Source organism: Opisthocomus hoazin, chromosome 7 (genome assembly GCF_030867145.1).
Source record: "Opisthocomus hoazin isolate bOpiHoa1 chromosome 7, bOpiHoa1.hap1, whole genome shotgun sequence".
In the NCBI taxonomy this organism is placed as follows: Eukaryota; Metazoa; Chordata; class Aves; order Opisthocomiformes; family Opisthocomidae; genus Opisthocomus; species Opisthocomus hoazin.
This window is the reverse complement of record NC_134420.1, coordinates 5,634,205-5,660,040: the sequence shown is the minus strand read 5'-3', so window position 1 is coordinate 5,660,040 and position 25,836 is coordinate 5,634,205. Positions and strand designations below refer to the sequence as shown.

The 25,836-nt window shown below is 38.9% G+C and overlaps 1 protein-coding gene across 3 annotated transcripts in view; it reads right to left on the bottom strand.

Annotated features, from left to right (window-relative positions):
* NELL1 (neural EGFL like 1) overlaps positions 1–25,836 on the bottom strand; it is a 302,534-nt gene that overhangs the window by 195,699 nt on the left and 80,999 nt on the right. For all 3 annotated transcript variants that reach the window (XM_075426698.1, XM_075426696.1, XM_075426697.1), the window contains exons 11-12: positions 19,978–20,077; positions 10,172–10,300 (exon numbers count right to left, since the gene is read on the bottom strand). In XM_075426698.1, coding sequence (XP_075282813.1) covers positions 10,172–10,300; positions 19,978–20,077 — 229 coding nt within the window. The remainder of the gene's footprint in view (positions 1–10,171; positions 10,301–19,977; positions 20,078–25,836) is intronic.

Genomic DNA, 25,836 nt, shown 5'->3' with positions numbered 1-25,836 from the left:
AAAAGATATTATCTTTTTCTCATTTCAAGACTTTCAGCTATGCAAAAAAGTTGCCCTCTCTGCATTCCCAAGCACTGCAAAAGGTAACCATAGAGAGTCAAGAGCACCTAATGTTCCTCCAGTACTCTCAATGCAAAACACACTACAGGATAAGAGATAACAGAATCACCAAACAAAAAAAAAAAAAAGGGTTGGAAGTTACCCCTGGAGGTTTCCTATTCCAACCCCCTTTTGAAAGCAGGGCTAACTTCAGAATTACATTTGGTTATAAGGGGTCAACCTAACTCCAGCTATGCAGTTGTTCAAAACTGCAATCGTCCAGCCACAGCGAGAATCCATTCCAGAAATATTCCCCATATCATGCTAGAGAAGACTTGCTCAGCCATCCAGAATAAATGTACTGGTCCACTACTGGCATTTGTTTTTCAGTTAATACTTTTTGTTACTGAATTATCTTGTCAACTTAAATCATGAACATCCACTAGCTTTTAAAAGAATTGACCTTCCAGGCAGTGAAAAACAATTAGTGATACACCCTAGAGTAATGATGTCCTTTACAAAACAGATATCATAATGAAAGAAAAAGGCAGCCAAAGTAATCTTATTTCATGTTGATTGACACTTCCATTTGCCAGAGCTTTAAAACCATGTTCTCAAAATGTATTGCTCTTGTTGTGGTGTTTGACTTGGCTGTGGCACTTCATCCCCACAGCTTCTCCAAAATATTCACAGAGTGCACAGCTCAGTAAAAGCAGCTGTAGAAGGCATACTGAAACTATCCATTTTTGAGGATAACTCTATGTTTCTCACATGTTAAAAATCAACTTTAATCATTAATGCTCTTTCCTATTAGGAAGGAGAAATAGCCTCAAGACAAGATGATTTCTTATACTGTCTGATAAAACAACAGCACTTTGGGGGAAGAGGGAGGGAACCTGATCTGAATTCCCCTCTGAAGTGGGCAGACCTCCAGCTGCAAACAGCTGGCCATGGAGCTATGCTAGCTCACAGCACCTAAGAGCCTGCTCCCTCGGCACAGCCCTTTCCCATATACAGGGCCTCATATGAAGTCGATGGATCAATGTTAAAAGTAAACACCTCGCTGGGCTCCACAGCGCAGAAAGTCAATAGAAGACAGGAGCCTATGACTCAAATGCACATTTATTAGTTTCACCAAAATTGCCTAAAACACTACTGGAGTGTAATCCTTGCAGTCCTCACATTGCCTTCACAGTCCCTTGAGAAAGTTGCTACACATGTCATTTTTTGAACAACTCTAGTTATGCTCCAGATTTTAAAACAGGCAAAACCTCAACACTTCTATGTCTAAGCGTCAAGAGCTAAGCGCATGACTTTTAGCAACTTGTATGAAAGTACTGGTAAGTGGCTTCCATTCAAGTCCAAGCAAAACTTCCTCATTATATACAAATATTTCTGAGCTTTACAGTCCAGTTCAACCACAAGCAAATTTCTGAACTTCTGATCATCACTACAAGACCAACTCCAATATTTTTTTTTTATTTTGCTTTGCTGCCAAAAGTTTGATGCAAACACTTACCTAGTCTAAACTGCCACAGCTCCACTAAACACTCTTCCAAACTTTTCCCTTCCTTGTTTATATCAGCAGAAACGTGACAGGAACTATACCGTACCATAATTTGAAGAAAGAATTTTGGCAATATCAGGATCAATACAAGAGTTTAACGGGTAAAGAGCAGCACAAGTTCTTTCCACTCACAAGGGGTAGTATGTATATATCATGTCACCGTTTATTACATGGATTTCTCCCTCTTTCACCGCTGGAACACACATTGGGGACAACTTGCTGTAAGGGTCATTATAGTGTAAAGATGACGACACTGCGCCAGCAGGAACATAAAATAGGGTTTTTTTTCTCCTATCAGTCAGCATTTAAATCAGATTTTGCCACAATTAGGAGTCAAAAACATGCCACTGGGCTTTTCTTTAACCCATCCAAAAATGAGATAAAACTTTTTTTAAGAAGTAATTCGAAGCGACAGCTGTAAAAGCGTAGTTTATGAGGCACTTGCAAACTCCTGGCCATCTCCAAGAGAGGTGGTCCTAGAGAGAGGCAGTTCATTCCACCTCTGCTCCTACTCACCCCCCCACTCCCCTCAAATTCAAAAATACACAAATGCAGCCCTACCCCCAGATCTGGAGTGTGGGCACACAACAAGATCTTGATGGCGGAAGCTCCCTAAGTTACTATCTTGAAGACTGAATACAAATATAGGCTGACGAGACAGTGAACTATTTAAAGACAGACAGTGAACTAGATCAGTATTATTTCATTCTGTATTAGAAATAATCAGTCTATTCTTCCAAATAACAAAAGCTAAAAAGCAAAGCTTCATATATGAAACGTCAAATTATGTCCAATACAATGCAGAAGAATACAACATTAACACGTAAGAGCATTTGCTGAAGGGAAGGCAGCATCCCCAATCCCACCCTCCGAACAAAAAAAATCTCAACAGCCTCAGAGCAGGATATTCATTGCCATTCTGAAAGGTTGAGGAGATTTTTTTTTTCCTTAAGTAGCAATGATTGTAATCTATTCAAAGGCAAGTTACTAACATAAGAACTGACAGTTGCAAGGTTGAATTTCTTTGGAACCATAATTATTTATGACACTTTATTACTACAACTCTGTACCATATGGTTACCTTATTAGAAATCAAAATTTATTTTCATATAAATCTCAGCATGACATTACACCAAAAAAAATAAAGTTACACCAGGAGATGGCAAATAATTTCACTTTCCAGGGTTTCGTAGTTAGAATATGAATTTAAACTAATTCACTTGTAAATATAAAAGCAGTTCTGGTAACACTAATCCATCTAGAGCCACATAAGGCATAAACATGATTTTCCAACAAGCTCCTGAATCTTCTTAGCAAAAAAATTTTACAATTTTGTTTGAAAGCTTTCTGTCCACTAGAAAGTGCATCACCTCTGCCTTTGAACACATGGATTTGGCAGAAGGGAGGATCTATTTCGTTTTCCATTCAGCCTCCTCCACCAGCAGCTCAGAGCAGAAGGAAACTGCAGTCTTATTTACTGAGGTCCATAAACCCACAAACGGAGGAGGCTGACTGACAAGCACCTGCCTTTTGACCACGTTACCAAAGAAGAATTTGAGTTCATGCAATGGTTAAGGTTATCATTTAAAATGGAAAGTCTTTCTCTATGAAAACAGCAGGCAAGACAAGTGTATTATTTGCATTACATCATCAAGACAAGAGACTTTCACTGGTAAATAGGAGTACATACATCAGTGAAAGTTTAAAATTGATACTGTCAGTTAACTGAAGTCTTAAAAAGTAGGTTAACAAGTGTATTTTAAAGAAATTGTGAACTTTTTAAATAAAACAACCTGGCACCAAGTTACAGGTTTATAAAAAGGGAGGGGGGAAGGGGGGAGGTGGTTTTGCTTGTTTTGAGTTTTTTGGTGTTGAGGGAGACATTGTTTGGTTTTGGAATTTTTGTTGTTTGGGGGTTTTGGGGGGTTGTGGGTTTTGTTTTGTGTTTTGTTTTGGTGGGTTTTTTTAAGTCTCCATATGAGGACTTGGTTCCAACTGAAACGTTGCCATTGAGGTAGTCTTTGCGGAAAAGATGGTCTTGATCGCAACATTTTTCGATTCTTCGCCTGCCCTCCTCTTTGCTATGGTTTCAGCACAGACAAAAATTCAGTGCATTTGCAATGAACATAGTCATTTGCCATCAACATTTGTGCCATTTCCTTAACTTTAGGTAATTTCATAAAGCATCCGGCATGTATAGTTATGCATAAATGCATACCTACGCAGCACAGAACGTAAGTTTATTTTAGTATACAGTGAGTAATGAGTGCAGGAAACACAGACATCTTCTGAGGCAGGTTTTTTGCGAGTACAACAAACAGGAGGATCATCATTAAAAGCTGACCCAGAAGTCAAGTCAATGGACACCATTCAAAACCACAGTCATACATCACTGCCACACAGCAGGTTTATATGATACCACATAATGTCAATGTCACCTCCCAAGCCACAATACAGTGAAAATTAGAACAGCTGCAATGAAACCACTACACAGGAGGAGAGGAAAATTCAACAGAATTCAACTTCTTTTATAGAGCAAGAAAAACATCAGCTGTGGAAACTCAGTGAATTGCCAGCCAACTTCTACTCTAAGGGCCATATGCAGGACTGGATTTTTTCTTTTTGAGTTTAAACTACTCATGAAAAGTTCTGCATGCTAAACAGCTATTTATATACATGATGTGATGAGTCAAAAGATTAAACATTAAAGGTAAGCTTTATGAAGCTCTATCATCTTCAGAACCAGAACAGAAGCCCCATTGTACGTTCAAAGATTTTCTTGTTTCTCTGTGGTTTGAAACAGAAGCAAACTTTTATTTTTGCTTTTCATTAAAGCATGCTAATAGTGAGGCTTCTGCATTTGGAACCAAATGATTAATCTTAAAAGGCTAATTTTTCCCGATTGCTATGACAATGGGAAACAACAACTTTTTCCTCTGCATTCTGCAATTATTTTTTTTCTATATAACTTCCAGAAAACAAACATTTTCTGACCAAACCTGCATTAAATGTATCTTCAGAATGGATTTTTTCAGCATATTTACATATCTATCTCTCTGTAAAGAATTTCCTGACTACATCTGACATCATCAAGTCCAAAGGACAAGAAACAGAAAGCAGTAAAGACCACTGTATGTGTTTGGAACATATTTACAAAATACAAGGAAATTTAACATGGTTTTATTTATTTCCAGCAGAAACTGGAGGTTCCAAGCTTACTTTCTCTCGGGTTGAGAGCCTGATAGCCTTCTGTCCGTAAGTTAACCGACACTCCTGTGTTAGGAAACAGTATTTTTCTACAAACCTAAGATAAGTAAGGATGGGATATCTCTTGCTTTACAAGCCCAAATACTGAGACAACTTACTTGCAGAGCTCTAAATCAAAATACATAAAACAGGTAAAAAAAAAAAAAAAGGAAGGAAGAGGAAGAAAAATATTAGCCTTTGAATTTTAGTGTCAAGTAGGTGAGATACAAAGCTTTATCTAGTCTGTCCTCAGAGGCCTGGGCATGAAAGCAGAGCTCCCAGCCTGTACTGGAGATGCCTCTAACCCTAACCACACCACCTGCCCACAAATCTCTGGTGCCACATGCAGTACCAGGTTGTGGCAGAAGGGAGGCTGGATGCCTAGCAAGGGGGCAGAAGCCACAGCAGACCACCGCAGGAGGGTATGGCACATCAGGCAGACAATTTGCCTGGTCTGTCCATGCTGCACGCTTGGGTCCATGCACAGGGGAAAACGAGCACTCGGTTTGCTCCCAAGGCCTTCATTCATCTTTATGTCATCTCCTCAGAATCCGCCAGCCCAGTGAAATCACCATAACTCTTCCTTCTGCTAGAAAATAAGCAAGTTTTCTGCATTTGGCTGGTATTTCATGCTTATGTGACATTTTTTTGAAATGAGCAAGAATTTGTTTACAACAAACTAAGACAACGTTTGGAGCACAGAAGGGAAAGAGTGACTTAGTGAAGTTCCTCCTGAATGAAAGTCACAAGTGGTTCTAGACCATTCTATCACCGCAAAAAATGGGAAAAGTTTTCACTGATATTAAGGCATTTAGTTCATTAACTCTGAGGTAACAGCACTAAGGTGACCTTGAGAGTCAGGTCATATAAGGAAACTAACTATACTGCCTGAATTAATCTCACAGAAATACATTCTTCACCAGTCTTGTCCCGTCACTATTAATCCACACAACTTTACCAGTAAAAAAGAAAAAAAAAAGCCAATAGCAGGCATTCTCAACACTACATTTGGCCTCAGAACTTTTGGCCTCTTCTTTAGGGGCAAAGCAGACTCACCTGAGATATGCCATCCTAACCACGGCCTAACAAGCTGCTTCTGCCAGGGAAGGTGTTTTGTTTTATTTCATTACCTGTTCCTAAAATATCAAGTCAGATTCACACAGCTTGTTTACACTCTTCACATCAACAGCTGGAAGACATCCTACAGAGCATGTGTCATCCTCCTTAGGCATATAGGGAAAGCACACCCTACAATATAGCCATACTATGAGAATATTAAATTTGTACATCCAACTTAGTCAATGGATCCTTTCTTATATTATACCCATTATCACAGGAACATTCTCCCGTGACACTGGTTAAGCAGAAAGGGGAAAAAATGCTGCTGTGTGTCATGACAAGACCTCTTGCAGTATGCTACTGTATCACTTTTACTAGATGCTTCTTGGGGCCGTAAGTAGTTGTGCATGAAGGACAGAAGGTTCATACTAATTTTCTCGTTTCATGCATTCTTGTCAGCGAGAAGAGGCATGCATTTATCCTAACTGGGAAATTCATTCCACTTCAGATTTAAACAGCTCTCACAACGAATCAGAGCTCAACAGCAATTAGGTAATAATCACTTTTGCACCAACTTAACAACTTTGCGGTTAGAAAAGGGATGTTAATGTTTCAAGCTAAGAAATAAGCAAGCAAATAAAGAATACAGAACCTAGAGGTGTTGGGAAAAAATGATTCTACTTTCGCTCTTCTCTGTGAAATATATTGCAGAAAAATCCCCAAATTCTTTTCAGAAGAGATGGCTGTTTGCTTGTTAGTATCTAGAAAGTGAGGATAATCATGCTAGCAACAAGCCTAACTTTCAGCTGATTTGGTTTGATTTTTCTCATTTTTATCTCCGAGCTTCAGACTCTCCATTTGCCGACACTTTCCTGTCTCTTACTTTGCGTTATGAGGACTTGTAGTTTCCTACTAGTATCTGTAAAGCAGTCGCATACTGTGGAATTTTCTGGCTTTGAAGAAGTACAGAGTATTTGCAGGCCTGCTGTACACATCACATAACGTGTCTGGAAGAATCAGCACAAGACAGACTCCCAGCGAATTCCCCATTTCAGTCCTGGTTTTACCACTGAACTGCTGCACCATCTCTAACTAACTCTCATGTATGCAACTTTCAGCCCTCAATACAGTTACTCACATGTCACGTGCGAAAGTCATAGCTACAAGTGTGCACATGCTGCTACAACTCGAGTGCTCGCATCCTGCAGACACTGGACTTGCTAGCTACTTCTCTGGCTCCCAGAATTTATTCATGCATATGTGACAGACATAAATGGATACTGGTTCAACTTGTGTCTAAATATCCCCATCAGCAGTTAAACCTCTGTGAATATGATTAATAGAAATACCTCTATGTGTCTCTGTAAATGATGAATGCTCTCATATATGATTATGATTATGTCTCATATATGCAAGACAAGTAGGTAAATGCCAAAAAAAACACCCCAACTCTTCTGTTTTTAAGTCAAACACATTGCTTTTACAGAACACAGAGAATCTCCACTTATCTCCTTCATTCATTACAAGCTTCATTTACTTGTTTGTTTTCAGAAACTGTGTTCCCTAAACACATCTATGTTATTCAAAAATGCAATGCATATAATGAGTGGTTATACTATATTTGCATTTTGACATGAGGAGTTGGCTAAGTACTTGCAAGTAGTTACTGAGAATTCATAGTAAAAGCCTCTTCGGATTTTGTTATTAATTTTACAAATTTGCTGATGCCAATTCCCTGACAAAAGTTAGAATCTTTCTAATTTTTTCCACCATACTGCAAATGTGAATATGGAATGTTTAAAAAAGACACAAATACATGCTAAAAAGCAAACTAGACTCAGACACAATTCTTCAGAGATCTCATAAGATCAAAATGATGCCATAAGGTCAAGCAGGGTAAAACTGTGTGAATAAGAGCAAGCAGAAACCACAGTAAAAACATAGGTAAGGTAAAAGAATACTATACATTAGAATTCACATGCACAAGTACTTCAAATACATTGGAAGACATGAGAAATCTGGAAAGCTCCAAGTTAACGATCTGGAACACTCTGAACTAAGGTGCCACTTAACAGTACATGTCATGAGTATGAAATAGTTTAACCTCACCATCTCAAAGGAAACGGTAATCTTACACGTCTTCTAAGTTACAAGGCTTAGGAATGATGAAGACAAACTCAGAACTACAGTTGAGAATGATGTTTTCCTTGCTTCCACAGGTGTTTTCTATGTTTACTACTTGTTGTTCAGGTGTTTCACGTATTTAACTCTTACACAGTACACACAGAAATCCAAAACTCCACCAGAAAAAAATCCACCTCTATACCATACCAACATCTTGCCAGACTGTACCTTCAGATATACACCTTTGACACTTCTTTAAATCACAGCTTCACCATGCATGTGAGAACATTACACAGCCAACTACGAAATTATTCTATTTAGCGAACTAAACACATAGATGAGAGAACTGAGGTTAGAGAGGCACAGAAAGAAATTTTGCAAAAAACTGTTTTGAGGAGCACAACAAAGCTCTTCACAGGGCCGAAAGGAGTCACCTCTCGGTTAATCAATTTGTCAGTCTGTAGTTCCACTTGGTGAAGGGCCGTCTCTTCTCTACCCTACCCCCCTAAGAATCACTCTCCAACTCGCAAATTTATAATTTCATAACACGCAGAAAGTGTCTCTCTCATCTATATCACGGTCTCGGGCAGCAAAAGTGTGTTCTGTTGCCTCCTGTTTCACCCACATGCACAGCAGCCAGGGATTTGATTTGTCCTTCCGATATTTAACACTACATAAACTACATATGTTGTAATTCCCACTAACTTCTTTAAAAAGCTCTCTTTTTCCCCACCACTACCACTAATGCACTGCCAACATCTCCAAAATTATTTGAGTCAAGATGGTTAAATTTTTTCCATAGAGGAAAAAAGGGACAGTCTGATACTAAGTACATAAAAATATTAAGCACTGATTTGATTTAAAACAGCAGAACAGAACAAATGCTGGATTCTGCACCATAACTGATGAAGAGCCTTGTTAGTGTCTTCTGATCTGAGTAGTTCTTGCAGTACATACAGAGCAGCTCTTCTCAGGTTTTTGTACAAAAAAAGTTTCTCTACATACAGTATATCTGCTGCCTACCTTTAAAAGGAAATGTGTAAACTCTTTTCCCGGTCACTGAAAGTGTATATATAGGATCATTCAAATTTTTATTTGTAGAGAACTGACTAAATACGGTAAGATTTACAGTTGCAATTTACTGAGGAGCTTTATAAATTGCTATTTAAAGCAGTCCTGTTCACTTACATACACTAAAAAGTCTTTTTATCAAAGCGGGATCATTTAGGCCCAGTCCATGCATGTCTTCTTTATTCTTTCACCCTATCTTCCAGTTCCTACAGTGTACTTTAACAGCTTGTCAAAAATACCATCTCCCTTCCATCACCAGTACCATTGCAAAAAGAATCTAGGGAAATATTTTTTTTACAAAGTAGTTCAAAAACTCCCTATGATGGCCAAAAGATTAAATATTGTAGCCTGACATACAAGGGCATTAAAAAAAAACCCACAATGCAAAGGCAGGAAGGGATGTGGTATATGTCGATTCATCAATTTGGTTTTTAATAAGTATATCATAGCTACAAATAAGAGCAAGCTCTAGAAAACACTGACAAACAAAAAAGAGAATAATGCCCCTTTGCATTTGTTCCTGTGATGGAATAATACATCAACAGAAGCACCTCAGCTACGCTCTTCTCGGAAATAGGTCTCTTCTGTGTCATAGGAAAACCATTTCAGTAAAGTACTTGGCCCACAGAAGTACTTCAGGAAGGACTGCAGATCATCATTTCTGTATTCAAGCCTCAGTTCACCTTCATACTTACCTTTCTCACATATGTCAGCAGAAGTCTCACTTCCTAAACTAATGCATCTTATAAAGATGCTGTTCCCTAAAAAACATTTAGAAGATAGATGCTATTGTCTGAAAAACGGTATTTTAAAAGTTGTAATGACAGCATGACCATGGTGTGCCAAGGTATAACTGCAACAACGAAATATGCCCACAGCTAGGTAACCTGAATGGTCCAGCACCATTATAATCTTCAATCCCTATTTATGAACTCAAAAATAGTCCTTGTTATATTCTCCATCATGAAACCGAACTCTGCAATTAAATTCATTCTCAACCATTTATTTAATACTACATTTCTGAGCATGTTGTTAAGGCGACAGGTCTTTCACTATTTTATTTACCTTCACAATACGCAGAGTCTCCTTGGACAGAGAGATAACCATTCTTGCATTCACAAGTAGCTTTAGTGTTCCAGTTTTTGCACTCTGAATTTTCACCACATTTGTGCCCCTCTGCACAGAAGTTATGGCCTGAAATACAAGTCATATACAACCTGGTATTAAAACATGTTTATTTCAGATATTCAGGTTTAATATTTACATTGACTGTATTACTCTGAAAAACTTTGGCATGCTAAATTCCAGAAATTCTTTCTATAAACTCATCTGGTGTACATAGGCTTTTTCGATTCCCCCATCAATTCATTCTGAGTCAAACCATTTTGTTCAAACATCTATTTGTATGACTGGATTTAGTCAGGAGAAAAGACAACTTCAAATCAGGAAAACGTGACAATGCATTAGTCTTCTGCTGAACCCACACATAAATAAAATGCCACCTTATCTCTGATTGCCAATAAGTGGAATACCAACTTACACCCAAAGGATAATAAAGTGTAATATTGAAAAAAAAAACTACACAATTCTCTTCTTATGCATAATCACGCACGCTTGTCGAAGAGCGAAAATGAGATGTTGCACTAGAACACAAAACTGTACTGCTGGTCAGAACAACCTCACACGCTGCCTTGTAATTCTGTCATGAAAAACTAGCTGGATTCTTTCTCCAGGTTATAATTAATCCATGCGTTGTATTTTGTAGGGGAGAATTTTTATTAATCTCTCCTTATTCCTAGACACAAATTCTCAGTAGTTTCTTTGCAAACAGTAGTTTCATTTATCCCATACGAAGTCACTTCTAAAAACGTGATGAACTTCCCGCTTCCTTCTATAAAGGCACAATGGCTGATGTTCTTTCTTCCCAGTTTTCAATATTTCTCAAACATGTGCCAAAATCTCTCTCTGCTGAAGCCTAAAGTGAAAGAAATTGCAACTTTGTATCTTTAAAGGCACTCCACTGGAAGTACTGTACAGATAACTAAATACCTCAGAATTTGACAACAGGATATTCCCCCCCCCCCATTGGTGTATTTTTGATGGATTTTTCTCTCTTAATATCCAAGAGTCAATTTCTATTTGCCCAAGACATATGAACAGGCATTTTTTTAATTCTTACCCTTCCTGGATTTTCTCTCCTGGAAGGAGGGAAACCAGAAACCCAGACCTACCAGCAGCTACTTCTATTCCAACTTGCGCTTATATGCATTCAAGAACAGTTTCTGCTAATTCTGCCTGGTCATAAAGGAGAAAACTAAAAGTTCCGGTTCATGGATTCTAAACTTTCCTAACGCCTCCTGAAGACACCTAAGAAAAAGACGACCCAGACTTATAAGATCTAAACACCAGATTCGGATCTTTGTTCATATCCCTCGCTTGGATATCCTTTAAAGAACTCTGGAAGACTTTAGCTTATACTAAACATAGTTTTCACCTACAGTAAGCAAATCTTCATAGGGCTATCCTGAAGCTGTTGTTCACTGACTTTTTTTTAAATTTGTTTTTTAAAGATGCACTTCAGTCATCTACTAATTTCAAACTCAGGTTTCGTCATTTTAGTGCATGCCAATTTTATGAGTCTGATCCTGTAATGTCAGGTTGTGAGGTTTTTTTTTTTAAAAAAAAAAAATGTAACACTTGTTAGCAAGGAGGGCACTTTCTCAGTGTCAACATCCAACTCTACACTTAAACTTCAGATTAGTTTCATTAACAGCCAAGGTATCCTCCTTGTGCTCAGCTAGCTTGTTCTTTCACTGTAATCCAACTTGCAAAAAAGAACCAACTCAGTTAATGAAAACTGCAGATATTCCTTCTAGTTTTCATTCTTTCCACAGTCTGGTAAAAACCACTCAAGTATTCCAGATACAGCCTTGTCAAGCCTGGGTACATTTTATACTGGTAAAAAAAGGGCACAGTTACACTGCCTTTAGCCATTTATGCAATCACAGTGTTTGACTTCTCATTTTTGCCTTTATAATTATAATCGAAACTGAACACTGGAACCCATCTCCCCAGACTTATCCATTCAGCATCTAATTTATACTGCCCAAGTGGGATTACTATTCTGTTGGCATTCTAGACAATATCCAAGAGAGAACAAGTTTTTAACATTTTCTTTGTCACTGTTTCCCCTAAGACTAAGACATCCTAGTCTATGTCCTGCTTCTTTAGAATAATAATTCTCCTCTGAACTCATGCACAGTATTAGTTTTATATTTGATTATTATTGATAGATACTACTACTCAGAACCTATGTAACTTATCAGTGTGTGAAGCTAGGCACTATAAAAATATCACATTTTAATTTAGGGTGGATTGTCACTACTGTCTTAGGACATTTTATTTATATTTATTTTTATCTCCCTCTCATCCAAGCATGTAAAAAATATTTCATCTTTCTCAGCATGTTTTAGTCACAATAGTACTTACACAACTATCTGCACCAAAAAATCTTTGTTTCTAGACTCTTTTTATCCCAGCGAGTCAACATTTTACCTTGTGATCAGTTCATGGCAAATTTAACACAATTAGCCAGAGGGATGGCTTCTCAGGGTTAACTTTCATCACAAGTCCTGAGTCCCAAATCAACTGCCCTTCTCAAACGGCACTTTCCCCCAAGCACAAGCCGCTGGTTAGTTTTCAATATCATATCATGGCCCTATGAATTCTTTACTGTTTATTTGCCACCCCTGAAATTCAGTACATATGACGACTACCCTAACTATCCATTTTGTACCACCAAAGCTGTCTCCTTCATTAAAAATTTTTCTGTAAAAAACTGTATTGCTTTTGTTCGCTTGTTGTCAACTCAAATACGAACTGTCTTCATTCAGAATCAAAATCTTTCTTATGTTTTCAAGCTGGATGGCTATTAAAAGAGCACAGAAGAAAACATGTAACGCTCCAGTTCTGTAACTTGTATAATTAGAGGCTCTAAAGAACTTTTCATTGTTCTCCTCTCATTAGGAAAACACAACAATAGAACACCTACTACATCTCTAGATTGCCTTGGCATTTATTATTATAAAAGACCTGTGAAACACCGTTTCCCACCTTTTAAAACTGCTGACTAAAAGTGACTCAACTTCAATTTCCTATAGTATTTCAGAAAACTTGTTCAATACCTCTGTAAATGGAAACTGGAAGCCATTCCTGTTAAGAGCATGCGTGGTGCTACAACACTGTATGTTACAAAGCTTTTACAAAACAAATGTAATTTAAGGTTAAGCAGCTTGTGGGGTGGGGAGGGAAGGGGGAAATGTACTCAATGGTACAGAAGAGTAAGGGTTCACAGGGTTCACTGTGCCTCTGTCAGACTAGGCACATCATTGACTGGATCAGAGGCTTTTCCAAGTACTTTTCTTTTGCAGTGAAGATGCACATTTAGCACTTTAAAAGAGCCAAAAGGTGCATACCAAGGAAGTGTGGTTCTTGAATTTCTTAGACCCTCGTCTACATTCTCTCCAGCTGAAGTTTTGGAGTCAAGCAAGAAATAAAATACTATCTACTTTATCTTGGTTCACACTGGGCCTGAGTGCTTTCCCTGCTCTTCCAGCAATTAAAGGCCACCTCATATTTGGACTGCAATGTGAAGTAAGCTAGCTGTATTCTTCTCTCCTTTAACATTCCCAATTCAGTGCCTAATATAGCTAAATATTTTAATTCTGCCTTACTCAGCAAAGCAGTCCGGAACGTACACAGGGCCACTGACTGGGACGAGCATGCTTATATTCCTGACCAAACAGGGAGGGACCTAAGCACTGACTTAAACATCAGTCTGTTCACAGCCAATCTATTCATGGGAGCAATTACTTATCCCTAAGGCAAGCAGAAGGGAAAATAATGCAAACCCCTGTTTTTTATTAATTCTTTGGTGTGAAAGGTATTATAGGGTTCCTTTAAAATACCTACACAGATGGCAATACCACCCGTTGATACTGCAGTGGGATCTTTGAATCTCAGCCACAGGTGGCAGCTAGAAGAGGGCATGCATTCCAATTGCCTAGGTGAAAAATCACTGAATTACTGAGACTTCAGAATATTCAGCAAAGTCTTATCTGAGACAGTCAGCTCCTCTCTAAGAAATGTCTTAAAATAGAACCATCACATCCGAGCAAGCAGGCAATTGTAAAGGATTTGACAGAAGCACACAAAATCTTAAATAGTTCTGATAATCTAAACTAATTTCAGGCCAACCCAGATGACAAGGCAAGTGAGGATGAATTAAAATTACAGATAAACACATTCAGAACAGATGTCAGAAACCATTTTCCCCACACATACACATACACACACAGTCGTAACTGTGCACAACAGCCCTTCAAAGTCATTCAAGACATTCAAGATACAACTAGATACTACCAACAGGGGAATTAAATATTGAAGAGTATGTTTAGATTTTTGATGTGCCTGATGACCTCTGCTCCTTCCCCAAACATTTCTGATAACATTGCTCTCTTCCTTCTCAAGGCTGCTGAAATGCTTGCTCCAATTTTTCTTAAAGAACATATTTATATCTTTCTACTTATTTCTTCTGACTGCAGAATGACCATTAATAAATGTACTAAGGCAATTAATGAAAAAGATAATATTTCATGCTAACAGACATAAAACTGTCACTTCTGCAGCATCGGGAACTGCACAACTGGCTAGAGCTTAGTGGTCTCAAGTCAGATTATCTAAAATTAAACATTTATTCCATTTTGAGACACCTGAAGATTGATTTTATTTTCCCAAGCTTCTCAACGTCTTCAGGCTCCAGTTCCCAGAATCCACTTTTCCAGAGCGGTATGTTAGGCTGTTTTGTGCTGTCACCCAGTTACATAAATGTGTAAAGTAAATCTGGGGGACAACTCACAGGAAAAGTCATAAAATTTGCACTAGCAATTATGCTCTTTCATGATCTGAATCAGTTTTTAATGAGTCACGAGCAATGAAGCACTTTAAACAGCAGTTTTTATGCCTTCAGAGACTGTGGCCCCAGAACTCAATGGTCTGACATAAAACAGTGACTTCATAAATTCTTTCAAGCTTCTGTATCAATGCAGACCTTATTACATACTGCTTATTTGTGTACATTATAATAATGGTACTGCACAGCCTAACAAGCTTATAACGATACTTTTTTTTCTGACACATAGCTCTTCTAAATTCTCAGCAACGTTATGAATATGTTTAGAAGTAAACTAATTCATATTTAGCAAGCTCCCTTAAATCTAAATAAAACTAAAACCTTGAAATAACTCATACCTCACAGCACTGAGTAAGAAACATTTGATTTCTGAAAAAGCAAAACCCAGTTTCACAGCTAGACAGGGAGAGATGAGAAACATGCTAACTGAAGAGCCTTCTCATCCTCTAATTGAAAGTATAAAAACCTCCTTGAAACAAAACAAAGCAATACAAGTAACGGTGGCAGAAGCCCCACTTTTAGATTTAAATGCTGTTCCCTGCTGTAAAATGCACACTTCAACTCACCAGTAGGATTCTCCACTTACTGCTAACCAGCATCAGCAGTCAATCTAAATCCAGCAGCCAAACCATATTACGGGACAGAAATAAAAATTACTTTCTCCAGAAACCAAACAGCTCTACTTCATTATTTCCTCACACTCTCTTTAAAGGAGAGCATGACTGAAGCTGCTAGGGCTGTTAAGGCTATTCTCACATAGTGAAATTGTGAGCATAACAACATAAAAATTCTCTCATGAAACTTTATTTGAGTCACTCATTTAAAAGAGGAAAAATCCACTCTTTCAAAATTATGCACTGTCTTTGGCAAGGAGAAAAACAGCTAAAGGGAACAATAAAACATTTTTACGACACTATTTTTTGTATTAGATTTGTCCCTGGCCTATAAAAAATGCAGCAGGCATGCTGTAAGAAAAATGACTGATTCTCAAAAAAGTAGTGAAAAACATATTTTATTACACAATGATTCTTTGTAAAATTCTAAAATTAACTAAAATTTCTGTAAGCCTAAAATGAGAGCTTAATAATACCACACTGTCCTGCTGAAAAGTATAAAGTAGCCACATAGTTTAAGCAGACATTTATATTCAATAACAAAAATGAAGGGCAAAACTAGGAATACTCTGCATAACATTCAAGGATAAATTCTAAATACCGATCTGATAAGGCCCACTTTTGCATTCAGGTGCAACAAATCACAAAAAGAAGCTGTCATTTTATAGCAGAGTTCTTCCATACTATGCCTGACTTGCTGTACACCTTATACAATCATTTCATTGAAATCTAGAAATTGGCTTTTATCAATATACTAGCTTTTGCTATACTATAAACTCACGTAGCAAACCTGAGGAAGCAAAGGTATTATTTGCTGCCTTTACTTTTCTAACAAACAATAATGACTATCTAGGAAGCCCACCAGCTGTGTACATTACAGTGTTTAGCTCGGCCCTTTCTGACTCACAATTTCCATCACCATAAACACCACAGATTTATTTTTTTCCTTGCATACCCTGGTTTATTTTAGGCACTTCTCTATTATTGTAGCAGATATCACAGAGATCCCTGAAGAGTGTACAGTCTCATACCACAGTGCCATGAAGTTTCCGTATTTCTCCAGGGGTTTTTCCTGCCATTGATCCCCCACATATCTCCTTTCATTAAATGGAAATTCCTTTACCACAGCTAGAAAAGCACAAGCTGCAAACCTCCCACTCTTGCCCAGTTCAGCAAAGGTATTCTATAATTCTACACAACGTGAACTTCAGAAGTTTTCAGTTTCAACAACCGGGTTCTAAAGCAAGCACAAACTGATACAAAACCAGAACCTACCAATCACTAGTATGCACCGATAAACTTCACACAGAATTATTGTGCTCATTTAGCATTACTAGTAAATGCTTACTAATCATCCTGTTGACTAACGAAAGACCTAGCTAAGAGCTAACACAAAGAATTACCTGTATCATCATACATATAATGTGAAATTTCCACGACGTGCAAATCATGCATGTGGGCTTCCAATGAACACCTTGATGACTCAGGACTATATTTGCTACAGTATTTCTTCCTCGCTACTTTTGCTTGGACAACAAAAGCTGAATATAGTCTCTGAAAGATATCATCATTGCAAAACAGAGAAACACTCTAGTCTTTCCCAGTAAAGAACATGTTCCCACAGGACGTGACCAGAAACTATTGCCTGCTTGCCATATCAGAGGGCACCTGTTTGCATGATAAAACCCATACCAAATATGGAAATCTTAATAAATATTCCTTTTTAACACCATCACTTTACATATGATAAAATTATATACTACCACTCTGGATTGCGTGCAAGTGAAGCAAAAATGTCAAGCAGCATATATTCTACTTCAAGATATAAAAAGCAATTTTGGAGTGCTAACTTCAATTTATGCCTTTGTGAAGTTGACAAAATTATTCATATCTTTAAGCATAATTTTCAAAAGAATTTTTAAAAGCAAAGATGAAATACAGTAGGAGGTGGTACTGTTTTAGCAGTCAGTTAAAGCAGAACAGCAGTGGAAGTTTAATGTATCAGTTTTAAAACACCATGTATAAGAATTCATAGGAAGTTAAAGTACAATTCCTTCCTTTGATTGTAGAGACCATCACGTAAGTATACATATTCATGCTACTTCATAAACAATAAAAATAGTTTTGGGGTGAATATCTAAAATGAGTACCTATCATTAACAATAATATAGAAGTGAATAATTACAGAACTTGTCTTTCATCAACTTTGAAGCTTTCAGATTTCTAATGCTTTTAAGTAATGAAGATCATTTTTTCTGTACTGCACTACATCAAACTGGGCCATCTGTTAGGAAGTATCATTAAGACATCGAGCCTTCTGAGGGACAAAGCAGCAACATTTACTGCTTGCTTAAGTAGTTACAGATGTTTCTAGAAACTGCTTAAAAAATTCATGTGTATATTCTCCGACCACGACCCAGCAAACAGTCTCAAATGCGCTGGCCCCTGCAACCACGTGCATATGATGGCAAGTTCAAGGCCTTAGTAAATATTTAACTACGTGTATTTATTAATTAATATTTACTGGCTAAGGGAGAGATTCAGAGCCCCTTCATTGGCATCTGCAACACCACCAGAGGAATTTACATACAGGCAAGAAAAGTAGTGCAGCAGGCCCCAATAACCATCTAAGTCTGGAAGTGCCTAATGCTCGTTTGGCATGCCTCTTGCTCGAAATTTCTGAGGTGCCTCACTAAACCCCGACACGCAAGTCCTGCTCTGACAGACCAGAATCACAGAATCACAGAATCACAGAATAGTAGGGGTTGGAAGGGACCTCTGTGGGTCATCTAGTCCAACCCCCCCGCCGAAGCAGGGTCACCTACAGCAGGCTGCACAGGACCTTGTCCAGGCGGGTCTTGAATATCTCCAGAGAAGGAGACTCCACAACCTCCCTGGGCAGCCTGTTCCAGTGCTCCGTCACCCTCAGAGAGAAGAAGTTCCTCCTCATGTTCAGACGGAACGTCCTGTGCCTCAGTTTGTGCCCATTACCCCTTGTCCTGTCACTGGGCACCACTGAAAAGAGCTTGTCCCCATCCTCCTGACACCCACCCTTCAGATATTTGTAGGCATTTATAAGGTCCCCTTGCAGCCTTCTCTTCTTCAGGCTGAACAAGCCCAGTTCCCTCAACCTCTCCTCGTAGTGGAGATGCTCCAGTCCCCTCACCATCCTCGTAGCCCTCCGCTGGACTCTCTCCAGTAGCTCTTCATCCTTCTTGAACTGGGGAGCCCAGAACTGGACACAGTACTCCAGATGAGGCCTCACCAGGGTAGTGTAGAGGGGAAGGAGAACCTCCCTTGTCCTGCTGGCCACACTCTTCTTGATGCACCCCAGGATCCCATTGGCCTTCTTGGCAGCCAGGGCACACTGCTGGCTCATAGTTAACCTGTCGTCCACCAGGACACCCAGGTCCCTCTCCGCAGAGCTGCTCTCCAGCAGGTCCACCCCAAGCCTGTACTGGTGCAGGTTCCCCTTAAGCTCAGCTGAGACTCAGCACCAAGAAACAGATGTGGAACAGAGGTACAATACAGACGTACAGACTAACACCTTTCACCTAACAGCTCACTGATTACAACACACTTTAAGAAGAAAGCTTGTTCGAGTTCCCTAGCCTTGTGATACTTGCATTTTCCTCATTTAAGGAGATTTTCCTCAACGAAGATTTTAGCTATCGCTCATTCAGTCTGGTCCAGCATGCAAGCAGGATTCACTAGGGCTGAACAGGAACAAGCAAGAGGAACCTCACACTGGAGGGCAGAAAAATGGGGTTCTGTACTGTAGGGTTATTTTTTCATTTTTATTCTGTAACTGTCCAGCTTAATTAATAAATAAATAAGTCCTGAGAGTGCTCAGATCTAAATCAACCTCAAAACATCCATCAAACTGGAATCGTAACAATATTATTGTGATTTTAAAACACAGAGCTTAAAAACTCGTTTCTAAAACCCATTATGTTCAGTGCAGTTGCAGTTTAAGCAACAAAAAATACCTCTTTTTCAAACATAACTTCTTCCTAATGGGAATTCTTAAGAGATACTGGGCCCTTTCTCCCCCAACTCTTCCTTTTCTCCCGTCCCCTCCCTAATTCAGAGCAATTACAGCTTTGTATCTGCTAAGTCTTATACCCAAAGGAGTATCACAGGCTGATTTTATGTGAAGGCTAATTATAGACTCAGGTTTATAGAGGTACCTAATATCTCATTAAAATGGAACTGTTCCTTCCAGTTATCCCCCTGTTGAATCAGCAACTTATATTCCTTCCAAGCATGCATAGTCTCTGGCTTACCTCTACAAACACTGCAACACTGGTTCTCTGGAAGAACATGATCTTTTTCTGAGCAGTTCAACGGCGGACAAGTCTCTGTTACTTTTACTAAAACTCCATTCTGAAAATAAACAACATTTTAAAAAATTAAACTGATGAAACCATGTGCAACATAATCGTCAATCTATAACTCTGGTAATCTCTAGTAACAACACCAATAAACTACAGCAGCAAGTTAAATTCATTCTTTACAAAATAACATCAAATACTTTACTTTGACATTTCTATGCTCAGAGTTGAAAGAAAAAAAGGCACTTAAGCTCAAAATTCCATGGGAGTTTTTCCAAATATGTTGCCTCCAAGTGTAGTTGTTTTCCTTCCAAGTATTTGAAGGAATTAAAGAATTTCACTACAGGTTTTTGTTAAAGACAGTCTTCCTTCTTTACACAAGAGAGTTTTACTCCTCTATATAGTCTACATAACTCACTGATAAGTTATTCAAACAAACACAGCAGATAGAAGACCAGCATTTTCAAGTGTCCTGTGTTGTTCTGCTGTGCCCAATTAAAAGAGTCTGCTCTTTAGAATTACTGATCACAATCACCTAATTTCCAAAAAATTAGGTCCTTCAAAGTATGGCAAAGCAGAAATCCCATCTTATCATATCCATACAGAAATTGCTGTATAAAATGTAAATCAAGGTCAAGATATTTCTATGATTTAGAGTAAGAGTATGCACAGGAGGTTTAGCTAGTGGTAGAAGTTTTCTAAAATGAGACAGAGCCCTTCTGGGGAGATTTTACACCAAATTTTACTCCCTCTTCTTCCCATCCAAGAAACCAGCATCACCATATCTCCAGATCGAATAGCTGTCTCACTCTTCAGTTGGTTGTTTCTTAACATCTCGTCCCAAAATAGCCTCCTTTCCTTTCTCCCCCTTCAGCCTTCCCCATGCCATAATTTGCGTCTTCAGCACCCCTTCTGCTGCTATGCCATCACTGTGTACCGGCAAGTGGAGCAGAGATTAACAACCAGGATTTTTGCTCAGTAGGAGCTACAATAACTATCCACAGGACTGTCCACACCTGAGTAATCCCATTTTCCAAAGAGTTGTGAAACTCTACTAAGAAAGCAAGTAGCCTGCTATATTGTCAATACACCTTTTTAATACGAATCTAGTCCCCACGTCTCCCAGAATATTTTTCCTGATGCCTCAGATGGTGGAACGAAAAGATGGAATGAGATTTTCTGTTTTCTTCAAAGAAATAAATTACAGTTTCTAGCTATCATGATTGCAGAGAAAAGTTTAAAAATGTGATCGAAACATATCTAGGGCTAAGAAAGCAGAGGAAAATTAATACCAAAAAATGACAAAATACATTATTAAAGCCACCTTTCTCATAATCTGAGCGATCAGATATGTGACTTTGAACAGAGGATATTGACAATACCTATGTGTCTACCCTGTATGAAGAAACACCTCTATATAAAGACACCCTTGCCAGCCAGAAGCTTGCTTTCACATCTACAAGACATTGTGCCACACCATGCCAAAGGACTAGCTCAGGTGCCAGAATCATTACAGGTAAAACCCTTTGCTGGTAATCAGTCTCACCAGCCATGCCACACCAATTCAGCTATGTTGTTTCAGGCTCTAGAGTTAGCTCTCACAGCATCAAGCTGCCCTGCCCAGTTATGCACGCAGAAACGCCTGCTGAGTATACAACGTGCAAATGATGCACAAGGTGCCTAGCAGGATGTACGACAGCACAGCAGACCCAGGGAATGCAAAACTGACCGTTCTACAATCACTGCTAGTCACTGCCCTTGAGATCGCAGTCTTAAGGCTGAGCAGGGCCAAGCCATATTTTCTCGCTTCCCAACTGTCTTTACTGGCAAGTTGCATCAGTTGCTGTCATGAAAAATAAAATAAAAACACCCCAGGCATCCAGTTTTCTTTTTTTTTTAAAAAAAAAAAAAAAAAAGGCAGCTCCCTACAGTATCAGATGCAGCATGCATCACTGAAGCAAGTGCCCACAGAAGACCAGTGAAGTTAATGGAGCTATTAGGTCTCCTTCTGATCTCACTTCTATAAGTGAAAGGGAGGAATCCCCCACAGTTGCCTGTGCAACTGCAGCAGCAAAGGTGATAAAAGAACCAGACACACTGAGCCGTCATTTACTATCATGTTATCAAACTACCAGCTGGAAAAGCTCTGGCTATAAGTCATCGCCTATTCAAGCTCAGACAAGACAACTGCACCAGAAAAGGTACAGTATGTCAGCATATGGACATAAAGTGTTGACTGACAATTAATCTGATCAAAAAGATGGCAAGAAATCAACAAATCATATGGAAGTCAAATCAGCGGATCAGGATGAGTCAAAAAGCTAAAATCAAATTCAGTCCAAACTCATACCTTCAGCAAATCATAAAGAGACAAAAAACCCCACAAATTGAGAATTCCATTAATTTAATGACAGTAAGACTTTATTTCCCTGAAGTCTCCCATTTTCTGCAGAACTTGTACCTTGGGAAAACAAATGAAACATACTTCTAATTAAGTTTTAAAACAGTTACAATATTTCCCTGTTGAATATTGTTTGGATAACATCAATTTGTTATAAACCAGTACAGATCCAATTATAAGAATTATCATCATTAGATTTCAGATTTTATCCGCTGAGATAAGTAAGAAGAGTTCACACTTCAGAATTATTGCTTTAGGCAGCCTTACAAAAATTACTAACTTTTTCTGCTCAATTCACATATGTAGTCATAGCATCTGGAGAGAAACAGATGTCAAGACGACACACTTCTGGAATAAAGAGGTCAAGATCCAACTGTTAAAATGCAATCCACAAAGAATGAGATCTGGAGTCAAACATTCACAACCAGATAATTAAATTTCTTGTAATTACAACGGTAAGTACATGAAAAAGTATTGGCTATAAGCCTAATCAGTGACACACAGTGAAAATCTGAACCACAAACAGCGCATTTCAGATTATCAGCTTTGGAAAATAATAGCAAGACTTCAGATAAGGTTCTTTGGGGGTTTTGTTGTTGTTTGGGGTTATTGATCAGCCTTTCAGAAGAAGGTTCTAAATAGCGTCCTCAGCTGTCACTCTAGGAACCACACTGTTCCTTATTTTTATGAAAAACTTCTTCGTCAAGCTTCCTGAAAGTCGGTGAAGCCCTGTCCATCTTTCTAGTATTTGTATGGCACTCTCTAACTGCCCACCCCCAGCATTAATGAGGAGGAATTTATTCTTGTACCCTTTGCTGTCAAACACGTCATCCAGTTACAAATAGGCATCATCTCATTCACAGGCACTAACCCAGAAGTCAGCTGATCAGCAGTAAACTCCCGATCGAACAAAAGTTATAGAATTCTTGCCATTGACTTCAAAGGAGCCACCTCATCATATTGGTGAAATCCACAAGCCAAAATAACCACTTCCTGAATGCAGGAAGGTGCAGTTTTCTAAAGGACAAACACACTTCCATTTTCAGAGGGACCTCAACAGGCTGCAGAAATCGGCCAACAGGAACCTCAAGAAGTTTAACAAGCAAAAGCACAAAGTCATGCACCTGGGAACAGCAATCCTATGTGTCAGTGCGTGCTGGGGTCACCCTGCTAGAAAGCAGCTTGACAGAAAAGCATCTCGGGGCTCTGGCAGGCACCAAGTTGAACATGAGCCAGCCACGTACTCTTGCAGCAGAAAGGGCTAACGGTAACTTGGGCTGCATAAGGCTAAGTATTGCCAGCAGGTCAAGGGGAATGATCCTTCCCCTCTGCTCAGCACTGGTGAAGCCATACCTGGAGTGCTGGGTCCAGTTTTGGCCTGCCCAGTATAAGAGATGGAACAACTGGAGACAGACCAGCCAAGGGCCACAAACACAAGTAAGGGACTAGAGCATCTCTCACAGGAGGAAAGGCTGAGAGATCTGGGACTGTTTAGCCAAGAGAAGAGAAGGCTCAGGAGGCACTTTATCAATACACATAAATACCTAAAGGGAGGGTGCAAAGAGGACAGAGCCAGGCTCTTTTCAGCAGTGCCCATGGGCAGGACCAGTAGCAATGCGCACAAACTGAAACTCAGGAGGTTCTGTCTGAACATCAGGAAACACTTTTTCAGTGTGAGGGAGAACGAGCACAAGCACAGGTTGCCCAGACAGATTGTGGAGTCTCCGTCCTTGGAGATCTTCAAAAGCCATCTGGACACGGGGTCTTGGGCAACTGGCTCTAGGAGCCGCTTCTCGAGTAAGGGAGTTGGACAAGATCACCTCCAGAGGTTCCTTCCAACCTGAACTACTCTGTGATTCTTAGAAACACCCATATACTAATTTTGTCATTTTGTCACTGTAGATTAATCTAGAGAGTGTTTGTAGGCAGGATTCCAGCTGGAAATGGCTGCCCATCAGTAACATCTGTGCTTATAGTTAAGAGGATGTGCATCACAAATACATCTTTAGTCTGGATTAGTTTTCAGAAATAAAAAAACTGCTCACAGCCTGATAATCTTTGATCTATCTGGATCCATCAGTATTATTATTACTTTTATTAGATGGAAAAAATATAAAAGTTAAAAGTCTCTTCAGCTTGGATCAGTACCTATGCAAAGAATAACCATCTTCAAATAGAAATTGAATTGTGAAGTTTCAACTTTATCTTCTTGACATCACCCCACCGACAAATACATCCTCCCACAGACAGAAGATCTACTCCCCAAGATTTTTAAGTCATCTTTATGAACACTAATAAATTGACAGTTGATGTGTATCCTCTATTGTATTCCTTCATGGATCAACTTTCCAAACTTAACATCTGTTTTTCAAGTCTGGATAATATAACCATATTAACTTTTTTTTGATCCTTCCCGTGGCAGAACGTCCTTCCTTTACTCATACAACACCTTGCCCAGTGTCCATTCAACATCAGTAGGCCTGCAACAGACAGAAAACGATGACTACCGCCACAGCTTGACTCCTCGCCATTCATCCTTCATCTAGTAAGCATTCCTAATTGAGGCAGTAAATAAGCAGGTGTTTTGCTTGCAGTTTTTCAGAGGTCATGCTGAAGACACATTGAATGAACTTCCTGTCTGGAGACACATCATCTCATAGAAGCAGCGGTAAGCACCCACCTAGAAACTCTCCCAAGTCAGAATGACAACCTTTGCCCGCAAGGTTCAATGCCTTCCTGAAATTCCTGAAACACTGCTGTGAAAATACCTTTTTTTTTTCTCCAACATGGACTGATATTTTTTTCATGATATTGCATTCACATACGCTCTTTCCAACACTTATCAATACTCTTCTTTCAGACGTAAATAATACAAACTGCAACATTTCTGCAGTTAGCATTGCCATATTAATTTCCTTTAACAATAAGTAAAATGCAAAAGCTCTTTTCATTATTATTTTAGTCACTTCTAATACGACAGATATTTGATGGTCAGTATATGCTTTTAATCTTCATGAATGGATTATCATACTCATAACGATGAATATAACGCTCTTATTTATAGCACAGAGAAGTTCCACTGACATAATTCAGATCACTCTCTCTGGTCTCACTTCAGTGTGAAAATCCTCCTGTTCTCATTTTATTTCAATACAGGTACTTTCCCTCCCAAATAAACATTCTATGTCATATTATAAATAACAGGCACCTTAGTCTGTCTTCAAGGCAATGGCCTTGCCCACATATGCACATATACAATGTTGAGCACCCCTATGCAGCTAAACACTAACAATAGCAAAATAATTCTGCATAACAAGCTGCTTTCACAACATCTGCAACCAGCTATTGTCCGTTTCCATTAGTGAACATAAAATTGCTACTGTGTACACTCAGCCACAAGCACAACAATA